The 16,506-nt window shown below is 42.3% G+C and overlaps 1 protein-coding gene and 2 non-coding genes across 3 annotated transcripts; 2 read left to right on the top strand and 1 right to left on the bottom strand.

Moving 5' to 3' along the window:
- The first annotated feature begins 6,081 nt into the window (after positions 1–6,081).
- On the top strand, positions 6,082–7,977 carry nanp (N-acetylneuraminic acid phosphatase). The gene is made up of 2 exons (XM_086164235.1): positions 6,082–6,213; positions 6,954–7,977. The coding sequence occupies exons 1-2, from the start codon at positions 6,124–6,126 to the stop codon at positions 7,593–7,595; spliced, it is 732 nt and encodes a 243-aa protein (XP_086020361.1). The 5' UTR covers positions 6,082–6,123; the 3' UTR covers positions 7,596–7,977.
- A 769-nt stretch (positions 7,978–8,746) lies between these two features.
- On the bottom strand, positions 8,747–9,044 carry LOC147236137 (signal recognition particle RNA). The gene has a single exon (XR_015109019.1).
- A 608-nt stretch (positions 9,045–9,652) lies between these two features.
- Positions 9,653–9,950, top strand: LOC147236136 (signal recognition particle RNA). The gene has a single exon (XR_015109035.1).
- The last annotated feature ends 6,556 nt before the right edge of the window (positions 9,951–16,506 follow it).

Raw genomic sequence — 16,506 nt, 5'->3', positions numbered from 1 at the left:
AATAAAAAAAAGACAAGATTTGTTTAAACAATGTCACTAGACGTTTTTTCATCCAAAAATCATTTTGTTTTTACATTTTGAAGCAAAAAATACATTGCGAAGTAACTTTTTCATTTTCTCCTTGCCCGTTTCTTTTTTAAACCCAGGAAATGCAGAGGAAAAAAAAACCTGTGGGCCGCACTCACATAAAGATTTGATTTCAGGCCGGGGGCCACAAAATATTGATCAGAGGGCCACAAGTGTGAAACCCCCTGGTCTACACGGTATAATATTAGTATATTTATTATGGCAATACAGATACTTTCTAAATCAGAAGCTGAAATCATTAAAAAAATGTAAAAAATCCTGCTCAACACCTGATAACAGGATACGCCAAGTATCCAAGATTGGCTTTTTTTAGAAAATAATCAATCCCTCGTGTGTCGGACCGGTGGCTCCGTGCCGCGTTAAACCTCCCGTCGCTTGCTGAGGCATGCTGGGAAAATCTGATGAAGATTTTCATCTTCATTTAAAAAAACCTGCTCTCCGTGCAGCTTCGACTCGAGCCACGCGAAGACGGCGCAACTTCTTTTTGTCTCCATAGGGGTCCCAACATTAAACTGTCACGAAAACCCCGAGTTCCAGCTTCCTGATGATCCTCCTCAGGGTTCTACTCCAGTGAGCGCACATAGTTGCCCGCTCCCCCTCCGGCCTCCCGCCGCCGCCGAACCGGTTCAGCGGTCGGTCAAGGGAACTCAGGTGTGTCGGCACCGGGACGAGGGCTACTGGGAGCTGCGGCAAACAGCCACACGGCTACTGGTGGCCCGTCGGACAATCCGTACGTAGAATGGCGCTCGTCGTACTTTTTTTGCAATTGCAAAAAAAAATTTTTTTTTAATAATGGGATCTGGCAGAAAAAAAGGATACACACACACACACACACCAAATTTACTTAAGTCTCGCAGAAAAGCATATCGCTCCTTTATCATAGACAGCGTTACATAACCCGTCCTGCCCTGGATTGTGTTGTTTTTTTTTGGGGGGGGGTTGTGTGTACGTGCAGCTTGACAGACGCTCTCTGCTGCCGTGACAAGTGCCATTAAGCGCCGCCGCTTCTCTATTTAGATCGTCGTTCATACATTCCCCCGCGCTCGATAAAATCTCGCATGTATTTGTGCGCGTTTGCGCTAAACGGCTCGATACCCAGAAAAGGACGTCCTCGACCGAAATCTCACAGAGTTCAAGAATTTCAGGTTCACCTGAGCTGCTGATTTCTTACTGTATGTGTTGCACTGGTTGTAGTTTTTCAATTAAACTACAAATATGGTGTCATTGTGTATGCATGGGCTTACAGAGTCAGATGTTCAAGGGGAAAAAAAAAATTTATAAAAAGTTAGCGTTACAGTTTGGACGGCTGCAGGCCTGATCGGTGCCAGACTTCAGACCCAGCACATCATTCATAAGAATAAGAATAAGAATAAGAATGAGAATAAGAATAAGAATAAGAATAAGAATAAGAATAAGAAGCTAAGCTAATTGTTGTGCCAGAGTTTCAAGTAAAACATAACAATAATAAATAATGGTAGGAAATTGTATAAACAGTAAAAAAAAGGGGGGTGAGAAAAAGAAATACAAATAAAACTATAAAGTGTCAAAGTCAAGGCTATAAAGTGTTTGAAGGTCTTCAGTGCAAAGATTTGAAGATTCCCTGCAGCTGAAGGAAGAGGAATTAAAAAGTCTTATAGCCTCAGATAGGAATTCATTCATTCATTCATTCATTCATTCATTCGTTCGTTCTAGTGCTTTTCCTGCACTCGGGATACTCCACATACTTTGGACTCTGCATTGTTTTTGGATGCCATCGTAGTTCGGCTTTTAATTTTTGGACAATTTGTTGTCTTTCTGGAAGGCTAGCTTTAGCATACTTAGCTTCGTGTTCGGTGTCAAACGCTGCCTCATAACACAAAAGACATACCGCTTTTTCTCCTTGAAACACGAACATGTATTCCCATCTTTCTTGAAACAGACTTCCATCTGCATCGACTTTTCACTTCCTGGACTTTTCGAGATCATTTATATTTCTAAATTACACTAGTTTAAAACAGCATCGATGTGGATTTACTGCGATCCGATGGCGGGATGCCGTCAGTTAGCGGACACATGATCGGCATGAATTGCGGGAAATGTAGTTTATGGTCAATGCACGCGTTTGACTTGTTTATTTTAAGACAATCGGACCTTTTAAGACGTTCTTACGGCCACCTAAAGTGCCGTGGCGGGCCACATTTGGCCCGCGGGCCTTGAGTTTGACACATATGACTTAAAGGAAAAAACACACTGTAAAATTGTCGATGTAACTGCCTTTTCATACGACTATCACTTTCCTTTCTTGTTTTTCTTGCACCTTTGCCTTCCTGTCACTTAAAAACTGAAACCTAACCGTATCTACCTCAGCATAACCCATCATTGTTCATCGTTCTCTGCGACAAATTATTTATAATTTTTTTGTAGTTTTGCATCTTTGAGCGACGCTATTTCTACGCTCTGTATGTGTGAACGTACGGCAGGATTGACAATAAACTAGATTAACTTTGTCTGGGAATGAGGGTTGGCGCTTCTGTGCGATTTAGGGTCACCGGTTGACTCGATGCATGTTTTTGGATTGTGGGAGGAAACTGGAAAACCTGGAGGAAAAAAATGCTGACACGGGGAAAACATGCAAACTGTTGGAATCCACCCAGGGACCTTCTTGCTGAGGTGGTGGCATGTTTTAAAAAAAAAAAATTGGAATTTGTGAGGCAAAAGGGTAAAAAGGATGATGCTCTTTCTCCTCTTGTTTTACATCAAACTCTTCGACCAATTCTGATTTAATTTAGCGCTTTATTTGAATCCGTCAGGATGATTTTGTCCGCCGAGCGAAAAGACAAAGAAAAAAGGTTGTTTTTTTTTTTAATTCACCAAAAAAAAAAAAAAACAAGGCAAATTACGAAGGCGCCCGTGATCTAAAGATGCTGGAACCAGTTTGGTGGAATAAAAACCTTAATACTTGGTCTTCACAGGGAATTTATGCCAGGCTAAAAGATATCATGTGACTGCGTTGCCACCCACGCAGATAAAAGCAGGATGGTGTCGTGCAGACAAAGACACCAGGCTTCGGTGTTCCTTCAGAAGCCTGCACTTTTTTGGAAGTCACACACACTGAGGGCTTTTTTTTTTTTTTTTTTTTCTTCCTCCCTCACATAACATGTGAGGGGAAATTCCATTTTTTTTTTTTTCCTCTCTTGCAATTTCACCTATCACGAATGCACCGTTTATGTTTCCCTTCCTTGTTTTATGCTAAGGGTGATTTTTCAAAAAATGTCTTTGAACATGAAATGAGCCTATTTCTCCCTCGCATGCAAAAGGCAGGTGTTGTTTGCGCTGATGGGTACCAGCAGATCTCGCTTCTCGCGCCGCTTCATGATTTACAACTAATCTTCACCGGGTTTTTGATGTTTTTTTTCTCGTCTGGGGGTAATTTCAATAATTGGGTCAGGCTTCCATAAAACACCTGAGTCGCATTCCCATTTTTTTTTTTTTTTTTTTTTCTGTGAGAAAGGGTTGTTGTGATTTCTGATTGCGTTTTGGGAGTGTAACAGGTCTGCACACTGTTGCGTGTGAACCTCTGGTTTCTTGCCAGAGGAGAGCGTGAGTTGGTTGCATAAGAACGAAGGCATGTTTTGATTTGGAAAGCCTGTGTCACGGAATACGTGTTTAAATTTACGATACGTGTGGTCAAATGTCGTGTCCAACTTTTAAATGCAGAAGCGCTGTGGCGCGGATGATTCATGTCGGTAGATAAATTATATCTAAAATATTAAGAAAAAAAAAAAAATAGAGAGACAGTCATTTAAAGCTGACCGTTCTAGTCTGGATGAAATACCTCAGCGAGACGGGGACGAACATCCAACTCTCCTGGCTGTTATACAACTTCGGGAGAAGGATCTCCAAGATTTTCCAGTCCAAATTCTCGCCCTGTTTATCCAAACAGACACTCCTTTTCTAATCTTAGACGAGTGCTCGACACAATAGAGGTGTATCTGCCTCTCACAATTCAAATCTGGATATCTTTAGAGGCAGAGACGACGCCAAATTATGTGTTTTTACACCTCGGAGAAGCTTGGCTTGAGTTTTATTTCTTTGATGAAGTCTATTCTGAAAACATATTGACAATGTTTGGAAAAAATATATATTTTTACAGATATTTTCAACAGGTTCCAACCATCTGTGGAAGGAATGTTTGAGATTGTTGTGAATTGCATCTTAAACACAGTATAAAAATTAAAAAAAAATAATAAAAAAGAACTGCATTTTTTTTGTCAGGGTGTTTTCTACTATGCAGTGGGGTAAAGAAGTATTTAGTCAGCCGTCAACTGTGCAAGTTCTATCGCTTAAAAAGACAAGAGGCCTGACATTTTCATCATAGGTACATTTCAATTATGAGAGGCAGAATGAGAAAAAAAAAATATCCAGAAATCACATTGGCGGAAAATAAGTATTTGGTCAATAACAAACATTCATCTCAGTACTTTCTTATATACCCTTCGTTGGCAATAACAGTTTCGGGCGTTTTCTGTAAGTCTTCGCAAAGTTTTCACACACTGTTGCTGGTATTTTGTCCCACTCCTCCATGCAGATCTCCTCCAGAGCATTGACGTTTTGGGGGTGTTGATAGGCAACATGGATTTTCAATTCCCTCCAAAGATTTTCTCTGGGGTTGAGATCTGGGCGGACGGTGTGTTTGGGATCATCGTCAAGCTGAAAGACCCACGATTCATCTTCGATGCCCTTGCTGATGGAAAGAGGATTTTACTCAAAATCTCACGCTACATGGCCACGTTCATTCTTTCCTTTACACGGATCAGTCGGTCCCTTTGCAGAAAAACAACCCCAAAGCATGATGTTTCCACCGCCATGCTTCACAGTAGCTACGGTGTTATTCGGATGCAACTCGGCATTCTTTCTCCTCCAAACACGACAAGTTGAGTTTTAACCAAAAAGTATTTTGGTTTCATCTGACCATACTCTCCCAGTCCTCTTCCGGATCATCCAAATGCTCTCCAGCAAACTTCAGAGGGGCCCGGACATGTTCTTGGGAGATCTTGCAAGGAGATGGAGGGAGATTATCAGCGGTCTTGTATGTCTTCCATCTTCTTTAATTGCTCCCGCAGTAGATCTCTTCACACCTATTGCAGATTGAGTCTTCCCAGGCTGGTGCAGGTCTACAGTTTGGTTTCTCTTTGGTTTTGGCCATCGTGGAGTTTGGAGTGTGACTGTTTGAGGTTGTGGACAGGCGTCTTTTATTCTGATAACCAGTTGAAACAGGTGCCATTAATACAGGTGACGTATGGAGGAACAAAGGTGCCTCTTACAAAGTTACAGGTCTGTGAGAGGTAGAAATTTTGCTTGTTTGTAGGTGACCAAATACTTTTTTTCCACCATAATTTGCAAACATATTCATTAAAAATAAGACAATGAGTTTTCTGGATTTTTTTTTTTTTGTATTGAAGTGTACCTATGATGAAAATTACAGGCCTCTCATCTTTTGCACAATTGGACTTTTGCACAATTGGACTTTTGGACAATTGGACAACTAGATACTTCTTTAACCCCACTGTATGTTATGTCATGCATTTTTAGCTTTTATTACTGTATCGGATATACCTCAAGCAGAAGAAAATAGTGCAGCTTTTGTACATCCTTATGGCAGTTCAAGATAGTTTGATAAGTAATATTGGGTTGTCTTGAAGTAAATACTTGGTATGCCATGGGGGTTCAAGGTGGAGGTGAGGTCATAACAGGAATATTATTATATGATAGAATTAGCAGGATATTGGATCTGGTTTTATGTTTCAATTAATACGGAAGCATTGGGGTGCTTAAGAACTCCTGAAACAGCATATAATCCCTATGGTTTACTCCGAATTGAGGGAAATGTTGAAGCGCTGACAACTATTGTTTGATTTATTGGCGCTCTCTTGAGGATCGGCTTTGAAAGCGTAGGATGTGAAGAAAAACTACATTTCCCAGAATGCAATTCGCCCGCGAGCAGCTTGTTACTTCCGCATTTGAAGCGTGGCGTCAATCCATGTCCGGGTAGCAGCTATGGAAGGCGATGTTGTCAAAGCAATATTGTTTGACTTTGACAACACACTCGTTGAAACCAGTCGAGTGGGCACCCTCGCAATAAAAAAGGTGAATTATTTACTTTGGATTTTTTTCACGCTTTCCTTTTTTTTTTCGCAGTTAGCTTCCAACTTGTTATGTTAGCTTGTAGCCTAAGTGCTAATTTAGTTCATAAACTCTTCAGGGTAAAATATTTTTCACCCTGTTAAATACCAAAATGTGATTCTTATCACCTTCTCTTGACAGAATTGCTTCAATGCTCGCTTATTTTGTTATTATTTCATGAATGGGTGTACTTCTATGCCGGGCCCTTCTTTCCCATATTGTGATGCGTTCAAAGGCACTGGGAAAAACGATAATCTCTTGCTTCTGTGCAATACAAACTGTCCTGCGAGTATTTTTGTTTTTCATATGATGAGATGAGCTGGCAAACAAATCCCCAACACTAGTGCTACTTTTCTTTCACTCGCTGGAAGCTATTTTAATCAAAATAGAAAAAAAAAACATAGTAATCCCGGGATTGAACAGGCCGATATTGAGTGATAGTTTAGTAATCATCCAATCACATAATATGCTCCCATCTGAATTCCACTTTTAAAAGCATCAGTTCATGCGTTGATAAATATTATTCACAGTCATTCTTTCAGTTTAATAAAAGTTTTACATTTTAATGTTACAAATACAGTCCGATGTTATTTAACATTTTTTCCAAATGATCTCATTTATGACCATTTCAGTATATTGCTGGATGACCTTTCCACATTTTAATGTCAGTCATCAGTTTTTGTTTTTTTGTGTGAATCTGACAGGCCGGTGAGCTTCTGAAAACGACACTGTCTCTCGACGACGACACCGTGGACATCATTTGCAAGAAGTTCAGGCTGAAGCTTCTGCACGAGACCTTCGACCGCGCGGGAGGTAAATCCATCGACGTCGTCCGCGTGGGTCACATGGAGGAGAGCATCGAGGAAGCTACGGGCGACGCCTCGACGGGCTCGCTGGCATCCCAGTGCTACTACGTGTGGAAAAACAGCCGACTGGAGACACTCCGCATGTCCCCGGAAATAAGCCGGCTTCTGACGGAACTGCGGAGGAGCTACAAGCTGCTGCTGCTGACCAACGGGGAGGCTCAGTCCCAGAAGGAGAAGGTGGAGGCGGCGGGATGCGCGGAATTCTTCGACGCCGTCGTGGTCGGGGGGGATTACGCCGAGCAAAAGCCCTGCGTCTCCATCTTCGGTCTGTGTTTTGAAAAGCTGCGGGTCCAGGCCAGAGACTGCGTGATGGTCGGAGACTCTTTGAGCACCGACGTTCAGGGAGGGTTCAACGCCGGAGTACGAGCCACGGTTTGGATCAACCCGACAGGAGACGCTCCGCCAGAAGGTTCGGTGACACCGGATTTCACTATTCCAACTGTCCTGGACCTGCCGGGTATTTTGACACAAGTGAAATGAGAAGAATCGAACCAGATGAAACATGCAGACGGCACCCGTTGTTTTCATGATCTGATGAAAAGGGCCAATGTGCTCTTTTTCAAACGTAACCTTGAAAGACGCGGTACTTTTCTCTCCATTTGCTCCTCTGAGCAGATGGTCTGAAACAACACTTGAAAAAAACAAAAAGAGAATTTCACGTTTTTACCTCCTGGAACGTCCTTTGCTAATGTTAATTGCGTGTTAAAATGTTTTAAGTGGATTTATTTATTGTGTCCTTCACTTTTCTGTATTTTTGGCTGTTTTAAAATGTGATGTTTTAAAATTCCTCGAAATGAGGAAAAGCTCAAATGATATCAAGCGGAAATAAAGCTTGTAATGAAAAGTGTGACACTTTATACAGTACACATACTTTAAGTGATTGTGTTTTTTTTCTTGTCACTTTTACATTCAATCCACTGCTTTGCAGCCCCAGGCAGGAAGGCAGCAAATCTATCAAACTCAGGTTTAATTTCTGGCTCCACTTACATTCAATCCTGTTTCTGGCGGCTTTGCAAGCATCACTACATATCATCCTTGAAATGTTATTTTAAAATACTGTCTCACAGATATTCATATTCTGTGAACTGGGGCTGCAAGATACTTCCTGAAAAGCCAATCTGACCCTGGAATTAAATATTCTGTCTTAAACAGGGTCATCCTGTAACATAGAACACACTTTTTTGGCTTGATGGTATCATTTCTATCTTCTTTTTTCTTCCACAAATTTGTTAATACATTAAATCTTGTTTCCAAACGGCTTAGAAGAAGTGGGAGTCATTCTAAGATAGCAGTCTTAAGAGTATAAGAATGTTAAGTTTGTGTGAATTATTGATTTTATCTCAAATATCCAAAAGTAAATATTGCACATATTTAACAAAGAAGATCAATAAAAAAACATTTTTCCTCAGAAAATAGTTTATCCTTTTTTTAAATCGCAAAAAACAAGTTGATGGAGCTGCTTTGCTTAATTGTAGTGGACAGTAGTAACTCTTCTGCACCAGGAGGGGTCGCTGCAGGCGCGGCCAAAATAAAGAGTTTGTCAAACTTGAATAGAAGATGTATGAAGCGTGTGTGAGGTGCGGGGACTCGGTGCTGATGGCGTGTGTGTTGCCAGTGAAAGAGAGTGTGTAAAAAGTCTGCGTCTCGCCGGATGACTCAGGCTGCTCCGCGGCGACTATTCACGGGCGCGATCCCGCTACTGGGCGGCACGGGGGCTTTGACCTGCTCCGTTCCCGGCCTGGGCCGGTGCGCCCCTCCTTAGACGACCCGGGGCTCCCGGGCTCCCCCGGGAGCTCCGTATCGGTACCGAACTTAGCGCGGACGCCCGATCGGCACAGTCGACCGCGGCTCAGAGCTCCTGAGGCCCGACGATCCGCAGCCTCAGCCTCCCGGAAACTGGGATTACAGGCGCGCGCCACGGCGCCCGGCGACACACCGGCGCGAGCAGCCTCCGTTTGAGCCTCCCGGTCGTGACGTCCTCGCGAAGAAACCGCGACCTCTAGCGGTCAAACTGGGAATTACAACATGTACGTCGCTGCGCTGAATCGTGAATTCAAACTTGTTCGTGTTTTTGAACCTGGAAGGCAGCTTGATTTCACTTCATGACGTCATGATTGATCGCATGCAATCTGCGCCGGAAATGTCAAGCAAAGATCAGACCGACTGACTGGACGATCAATTGTTAATTTTGGAAATGATATCTCGAAAAGAGGGTTTAACCTCCGTACGAGGATGGAGACTGACCTCCATCAGATCCATGTCATTAATTTATTCGCATCAGATTCTATTGTATCTATTGTAAAAAAAACAAAAAACACGTGGGCATTTGTGTCGCAGATCGTGCGTGATCAATCATGACGTCATGAAGTGAAATCGAGGTGCCTCTCAGGTCCCGAAACACGAACAAGTTGGAATTCACGATTCAGCCCAGCGGCATACATGTTGCAGTTCCCCGTTTGTCCGCTAGAGGTCGCTGTTTCTTCACGATGACGTCATGACCGGGAGGCTCAAACGGAGGCTGCTCGCGCCGGTGTGTCGCCGGGCGCCGTGGCGCGCGCCTGTAATCCCAGTTTCCGGGAGGCTGAGGCTGCGGATCGTCGGGCCTCAGGAGCTCTGAGCCGCTGACGACTGTGCCGACCGGGCGTCCGCGCTAACCTCGGTACCGATACGGAGCTCCCGGGGGAGCCCGGGAGCCCCGGGTCGTCTAAGGAGGGGCGCACCGGCCCAGGCCGGGAACGGAGCAGGTCAAAGCCCCCGTGTCGCCCGGTAGCGGGGTCGCGCCCGTGAATCGTCGCCAAGGTGCAGCCTGAGTCATCCGGCGAGACGCAGACTTTTTACACACTCTTTTTCACTGGCAACACACACACCGGCAGCACCGAGTCCCCGCACTTCACACACACTTCATACATCTTCTATTCAAGTTAGACAAACTCGATGTTTTGGCTTCACCTGCAGCGCCCCTACTGGCGGAGATGAGTTACTACAACTACTGCATGCATCCTTTGGGGAACACAGCTTAATTAAGTTGATTGATCGATATCAAAATTGAATTAATCAGCGCTTTTTAAATTTAAAAACTATTTTATCTCATTATTTCTCAATTTATTTAGCCCTCTGCTGGCATTTGGGACAGACAGTCCGGTCAGGACCTGCCGCGGCATCCCCCCGCCGGGGGGCGTGGCCTAACGGCTGATTGGCGTGCGGAGGGAATCCACTTCCGGATAGCGGCTATGGAAAGGCGACGTTGTCAAGATTTCCCAAAGATATATTTTTAAAAAAATTCGTTTGACATCGACAACACGTTCGTTGAAACAGGTCTAGTAGGCACCATTGCAATAAAAAAGGTGAATTATTATTTTTTTACCCCTTTTTCTCCTGTGTTTTTGTCGAAGCTAGCTTCCGAAACGAATTCCTAGCTAGCTGTGCTCAGTTCAGTTAACGACTCTTCAGTATTAAAAAATATGACTGGAACAAAAAGACACAATGCGGTTCTTATTAACGTCTCTCCCTTGGATTGCTCAAATTTAGTCGTCACTTATTTTGTTATTATTTTATAAATGAATATACTTGTATGCCGAGTCCCGTTTCCACGGATCGGGATGCATTCAAAGGCAATGAAAAAAAAATCGCTTGTTTGTCTGAAATAAACTCCCACCAACTGATACTAGAAACTTTCCTGTTAATAATTTTGTTTTTTATACGATGAGTTAAGCTGGCAAACAAATACCCAGATAGCCAAACTCGAGTGATGTTCCCCTGATCCACCCCGGGCTGATAGAAAATATATTTCTTGTCAAATCCCGCTGCTTTCCATTGCATTTAAAGTGCACTTTTTCTGTTCACCAGTTAGTTGCTGGTGATCGCTTTCAGAAATGATTTAAACATTAAACAGCATCTCAAAGAGTAATTTACTGGAAATGTTGTTTATATCCGCCTGAAAATTATCAAAGACATTACTCAAATCCAATGGAAAAAGGGAGCAGTTGTCAAAAGTGCACTGGTCATGTCATCATCGTGACTGGCCTGCAATGAAATTTAAGAATTAACTTTCACTGGAATTAACAGTAAAGAAGAAGGAACTGTTTCTACGCTCTTCACACGATTTGGAAATTATCTCAGCTCATAGATCTAGGATATTGTCTTAGCAGGTTTTGTATCATCTGGAGTTGCCTGAATTGTTGCACTTTTAACAAATTAGTTAAGTTATAACCCCTGAACAGTCAGCACAGCCATGGGGCCAGAAAATATTGTGTATTTTCTTCTCCGCCGCTGGGGACTATTTTGAATTTAAAAATTCAGATTAATCCTGGAATATATGCGAAGTACTTCCCGATGCTGAAGTACTGAGAACAGGCTCATATTGTGTGGCATATCAATAATTCAATCATATACATTCCACTTTACAGAATACTTTGTCAATGACATTCCTAAAATGCATGAATTGATGCTTTTCAGACTTTAAGCCCTCATTTTAATTAAAGTTTTATGTCTCGATGTTACAAGTTTCAGTCCCTAAGTCAGGGATAGGCAACCTGTGGATGGGAGCCACATGCGGTTCTTTTATCCCCCTGCTGTGGTTCCCTGTGGCTTTTGAAAATAAATATTATTTAATTTGAATGGATTCTGTTTTAGTTCTGTATTTTTTACAATAAAATGTTTTATTTCTTGTCACAACAACCTGCCATTTATTGATCTTTTACAACCATGAAGTGCAGACGCTGGGCACTGAAGTTCAGGAGCAATAATCACATTAACCAGCTAAACAAAATATTTAAATTGGCTATTTAATTTGCAAATATATATTTTGCAATGTTCTGCAAAATAGTCTTTTTTTTCCACATTTTTTTTATTGTCGGTAATCTGTTTTTTTTTTTGTTTTTTTTTGTGAATTTTACAGGCCGGTCAACATTTGAAAACGTCAATGTCTGTTGACGACGATAGAGTGAACATCATTTGGATCAGGTTCTGGCTGAAGCTTCTGCACGAGAGCTTTGACCGCACAGGAGGTAAATCCATCAACGATGTCCGTCTCACAGGCATGTCGGTGCTACCACCTGTGGACAAATAGCCGACCGGAGCTCCTCAGCTTGTCCCCGGAATTAAACAAGCTTCTGACGGATCTGCAGAGGAGCTACAAGCTGCTGCTGTTGACCAACGGGGAAGCTCAGTGGCAGAAGAAGAAGGTGAAGGCAGCGAGATGTACCGAGTTCTTTGACGTGTCTATCTTTGGTCTGTGTTTTGAAAAGCTTCAGGTCGAGGCCCCGAGACTGAGTGATGGTCAGAGACTCTCTGAGCAAAGACATTCAGGGAGCGTTCTGTCACGTTAATCATTGCAGGCTTGACTCAGTGTTGACTGAGTGTTTATTGCTCATGTCAATTATAATGATAACATACCTTCAGGATTTACACACACGCCATTGTATATCCCTGTGCATAACCATCACGCCACTTAGCGTAAACATACCTTACAACACATCTCCCCCACCTTCAGAGTGAAACATAAGCATCTTCAGAATATCTTTCCTGAACATGCACGCTGCACTGAAACCAAAACACAAATCAAAATGTCCTTTCAAATCACTGGGCAGCTCAAAAGTCATAACATAAAGTCCTTTTCTGTGAGCATAAACTCAGTGTGGTTTTGAGGGGCCTGTGCTTGACGCAAAAGATGCAGTGTATCACTGTCTGTTTTACAAAATAATACTTTCAGGATTATACCACAGCTGATGCCAGGCCATCCGACTGTCACCCCGGCTCTGTTGCAACATCTTGCCAGGCCCAGGTGGCCATCATAGATTTGTGTCAGGATGTAAGCTCTCAGCTGTGTGGGGATGAGGATTCTGTCGCCGTAGAGAACGAGTCCGTCTGATTTACATAGATTATGTCTCGCTAGGTAAAAGGGCTGAATGCAAGTTCCCAGATGCTCACACATGGCAGAAAACACACCTGACTTGAAGTTTCTTCCTTGGTCAGTGGATGACCTCCAGCGCCCCAAACCTGGTAAACATGCCCTTCACCAGAGCATCTGCAACAGTCCCTACCTCCTGACCTGTATGGCCTATGCCTCTGGCCATTTTGTAAAATAGTCCACAGTGGCCAGAAAACATACCGGTTGCCATTGTTGCCACTGTGGCCTCTGTCTTGACTCCACCCACTGCAGCACTGGTCTCAGATCAGCATCCTGTTCCTGCCGTGTTCTCCAGGCAGGTCCATCCACAACATGCATCTCTCTGCAGACAGGCCCTTCTACGTCCTGCAGGGGTTCCTGCTCTCCTGCGTGAAGCTCTTTCTCACAAGCCTCTCTTGTCACAGTACCGGCAGCCGATACCAACAGCCATCGGCGGCGCAGGGGCGCCGGGACGTCAGCATTGGCATATCCATTTCCAGGCTTGTACTCCACTTGGAAGATATAGGGCGACAGTTCTTCCGGCCCGCCTGCCATCCACCCCTCTGGTTCTTTGAGGGACATGAACCACTGGAGGGCAGAGTGGTCAGTGAAGGTCAGTGAAGGTCAGGTCACAAGGATATGTCAATGTTGTGCTGCACCAGGTGTGTCAGGTCCACTTCCTTCTCCATCAGGGCAAAAATATCCTGAAATTCCAGCCGCATCTCGCACAGCTCCTCCTCCTGCTGCCTGGAGTCTAAATTTCCACAGTTGCTCTGCGATATGTAGCACTTACTACAAATATTGTAGGATTTGGACCAGGACTAGATTCGGAGGAAGAGCAGTTAAAACGGTAAACAGATAAAGAGACACCACAGAACGATAGTTAGGTTAAATGCCGGCGTGTTTATCAAAAAGAATTAAAGTAGTTCGAAATAGTAGTAATTGTAAATCGGTGCCATATAGACATTTACACAGACGTAGCATTAAGTGCACAAGACCTTTTGCATAGACATACAAAAGATGAGCTTCAGTTCCAACTCTTGTTTCCCTTGAAGTAAAGAAACAAATATGAATTTCTTATTCTTCCATTGATTTCAGCTTTTTTGAGTTTCAGTATCTAAATTGAGCTCTGTTTCAATTCTGTTTTCAGTCTTAATCCATCATAGGCTCTCATTCACCTCCTACTTTTAAATGCTTAAGCGGTGAGTTATTTTATTTTAACTAGTTATCCTTCTTTTAAATCAACATATTTTAGTATAAATAAATCCAGTATTGGTATTACCTTCCAAATAGCAGGTTATTTCAACCATAGAAACCATTGAGATACATGAAGTATCTCTATTAACCCAGTAGGAGATGAGCACCTACAATTGCAATAACACTTCAGATTTGCAGGTCAACATATTGAAGATATGCCACTTGTAATGAAACATAAAGTGAATATACAGTGCTACAGTTATCAAAATCTTGATACTCAATCAGTCCTTTAGCAAGTAAATGCAAAGTTATCTTTCCTTCCGACCACATTGTGCAGTTCATGCGATGTCCATGTGATACAAGGAAAAAAAAAAAAAAGGTTGCAGTTTCAATGCGAACAGTCTTACCGCGATGTAGTGTTGAAAAACTACTCAATCGCCTTTGCGGTTCAAAGTCCACGTTCCCCAAAAGCACAAAAGAGTCGAAAAGTTCTCCTACCGACGTCACACGCGGTCGAGTCGAGGCTCTTATGGTGGGCGGCTCGTCATCAAGCGTTCACGTCCATGCGCCGGACGCATGGCCTTCGACAGTTCACCGTTTCTGCGGTCATACAGTCATTAAACTTGGCAGGAACATGTTTAAAATAACCACAGAATGTCATCATAGACCAGGGGTGGTAATTCATTTTTACAAGGGGCCACATGAAACATCTGACATGTGTCTGTGGGCCCAACCAACAATGGCTCTCGTGATTTAATACCGCTCAAAATACATTTTCTCATTCAGTCTTTTTTTGCGCCACTTAAATCAGATTCTTTTGGTAGTAAGAAATAATAATATTCTGTAAATGTTTATAAAAATGTATAAATTGTCATGTAGGTTGAAGAGGGAATTATTAATAACCCTACAAAAGTGATAGTTTAAATAAAAGAAACACAGCCATCACATTTTAATTTTATTTTTAACGTGTTAATTTCTTCACAACCGTAATGGTGTGTATGATGCAACAAGTGAATTTCTCCATTGTGAGATCAATAAAGTCTCATCTTCAAGATGAACGACTGATGAACTTTATACATTTGCATTAAGTGATTTTAATCATGTTTATAGTTAGATTGTTCACTGAGAAAAGTCCAATCAGTTTTGGGACAGAAGAGATTGGACTTTTGGACTCAAAGACAGAACCGCAAAAATGGCAGAAGACGTCACCAGACGGCAAATTAAAGTTTAGCTTCAGCGAACTCAGTTGCCTGTGACGGATCTAAAGATAAAAATGAAACTGAACAAATAGTGCCGTTCTGCTGGTTTGTCCTCCAATACGCTGAAGTTCAGGGTTCTTCCTTTGTTTGCTGATTTTAACTGCGCTAAATGTACATTAAAATGTCTTTTGTGGATTTATTTTATTTACTGTGTTCTTGACTTTTCTGTACTTTTGACTGTTTTAATGTGAGTTTTTTGTCTAAATGAGGCAAACTATTTCAAGCCGAAATAAAGCTTATATCTAAAGTTGTAACGTTTATACAGCAGATCTACTTTTAAGTTCTATATTTTGTTCTCTTCACTTTTAATTTGTTTGATTTTTCTGAAGCAGGAAACCAACCAAATCTATAAACCTTAACAGGAATTTCGTCTCCATCTGGACCCGCTTCCATTCAATCCTGTGTCTGGCAGCTTTGCAAGCATCACTACAGTACATTCATATCATCCTTGAAATGTTATTTTAAAATACCGTCTCATAGACATTCGTATTCTGTAAACTGTGGCTACAAGATACTTCCTGAAAAGCCAATGTGACCCTGGAATACAATATATTGTCTTATACAGGTTCATCCTGTAACATGGAAAACACTTTTTGGCTTTATGGTATTATTTCTATCTTCTTTCTTCTTCAACAAAGTTGTTAATACAATCAATCTTGTTGCCAAATGGCTTAGAAGAAATGGGTGTCATTCTAACATCTATTACAAAGCACTTCATTTGCTTGCTAATGTGTGTTAATTATTGATTGTATCCAAACTATCCAAAAGTAAATGTTGTACCCATTGAAGAAAAAAAGGAGATCATTAAAAAAACTTTTATCCTCAGAAAATAGTTTGTCCTTTTTTTGGATCTCAAAAATCAAGTTGATGGAGCTGCTTTGCTTAATTGTAGTGGACATTAGTAACTCCTCTGCACCAGGAGGGGTCGCTGCAGGCGCGGCCAAAATATAGAGTTTGTCAAACTTAAAAAGAAGATGTATGAAGTGTGTGTGAGGTGCGGGGACTCGGTGCTGCCGGTGTGTGTGTTGCCAGTGAAAGAGAGTGTGTA

This window comes from Fistularia commersonii, chromosome 2 (assembly GCF_037954325.1).
Source record: "Fistularia commersonii isolate RoL2024-O1a breed Wild chromosome 2, RoL_Fcom_v1.0, whole genome shotgun sequence".
NCBI classification, from domain to species: Eukaryota; Metazoa; Chordata; class Actinopteri; order Syngnathiformes; family Fistulariidae; genus Fistularia; species Fistularia commersonii.
Note: the sequence above shows the minus strand (reverse complement) of the source record. Positions and strands in the feature narration are given on the sequence as shown.

Excerpts from the sequence above, each read along its gene's own strand:
- nanp (XM_086164235.1), top strand. The coding sequence starts at position 6,124 with ATGGAAGGCGATGTTGTCAAAGCAATATTGTTTGACTTTGACAACACA. Across the intron at positions 6,214-6,953 it reads GCACCCTCGCAATAAAAAAG|GCCGGTGAGCTTCTGAAAAC; the intron begins GTGAATTATTTA and ends TGAATCTGACAG.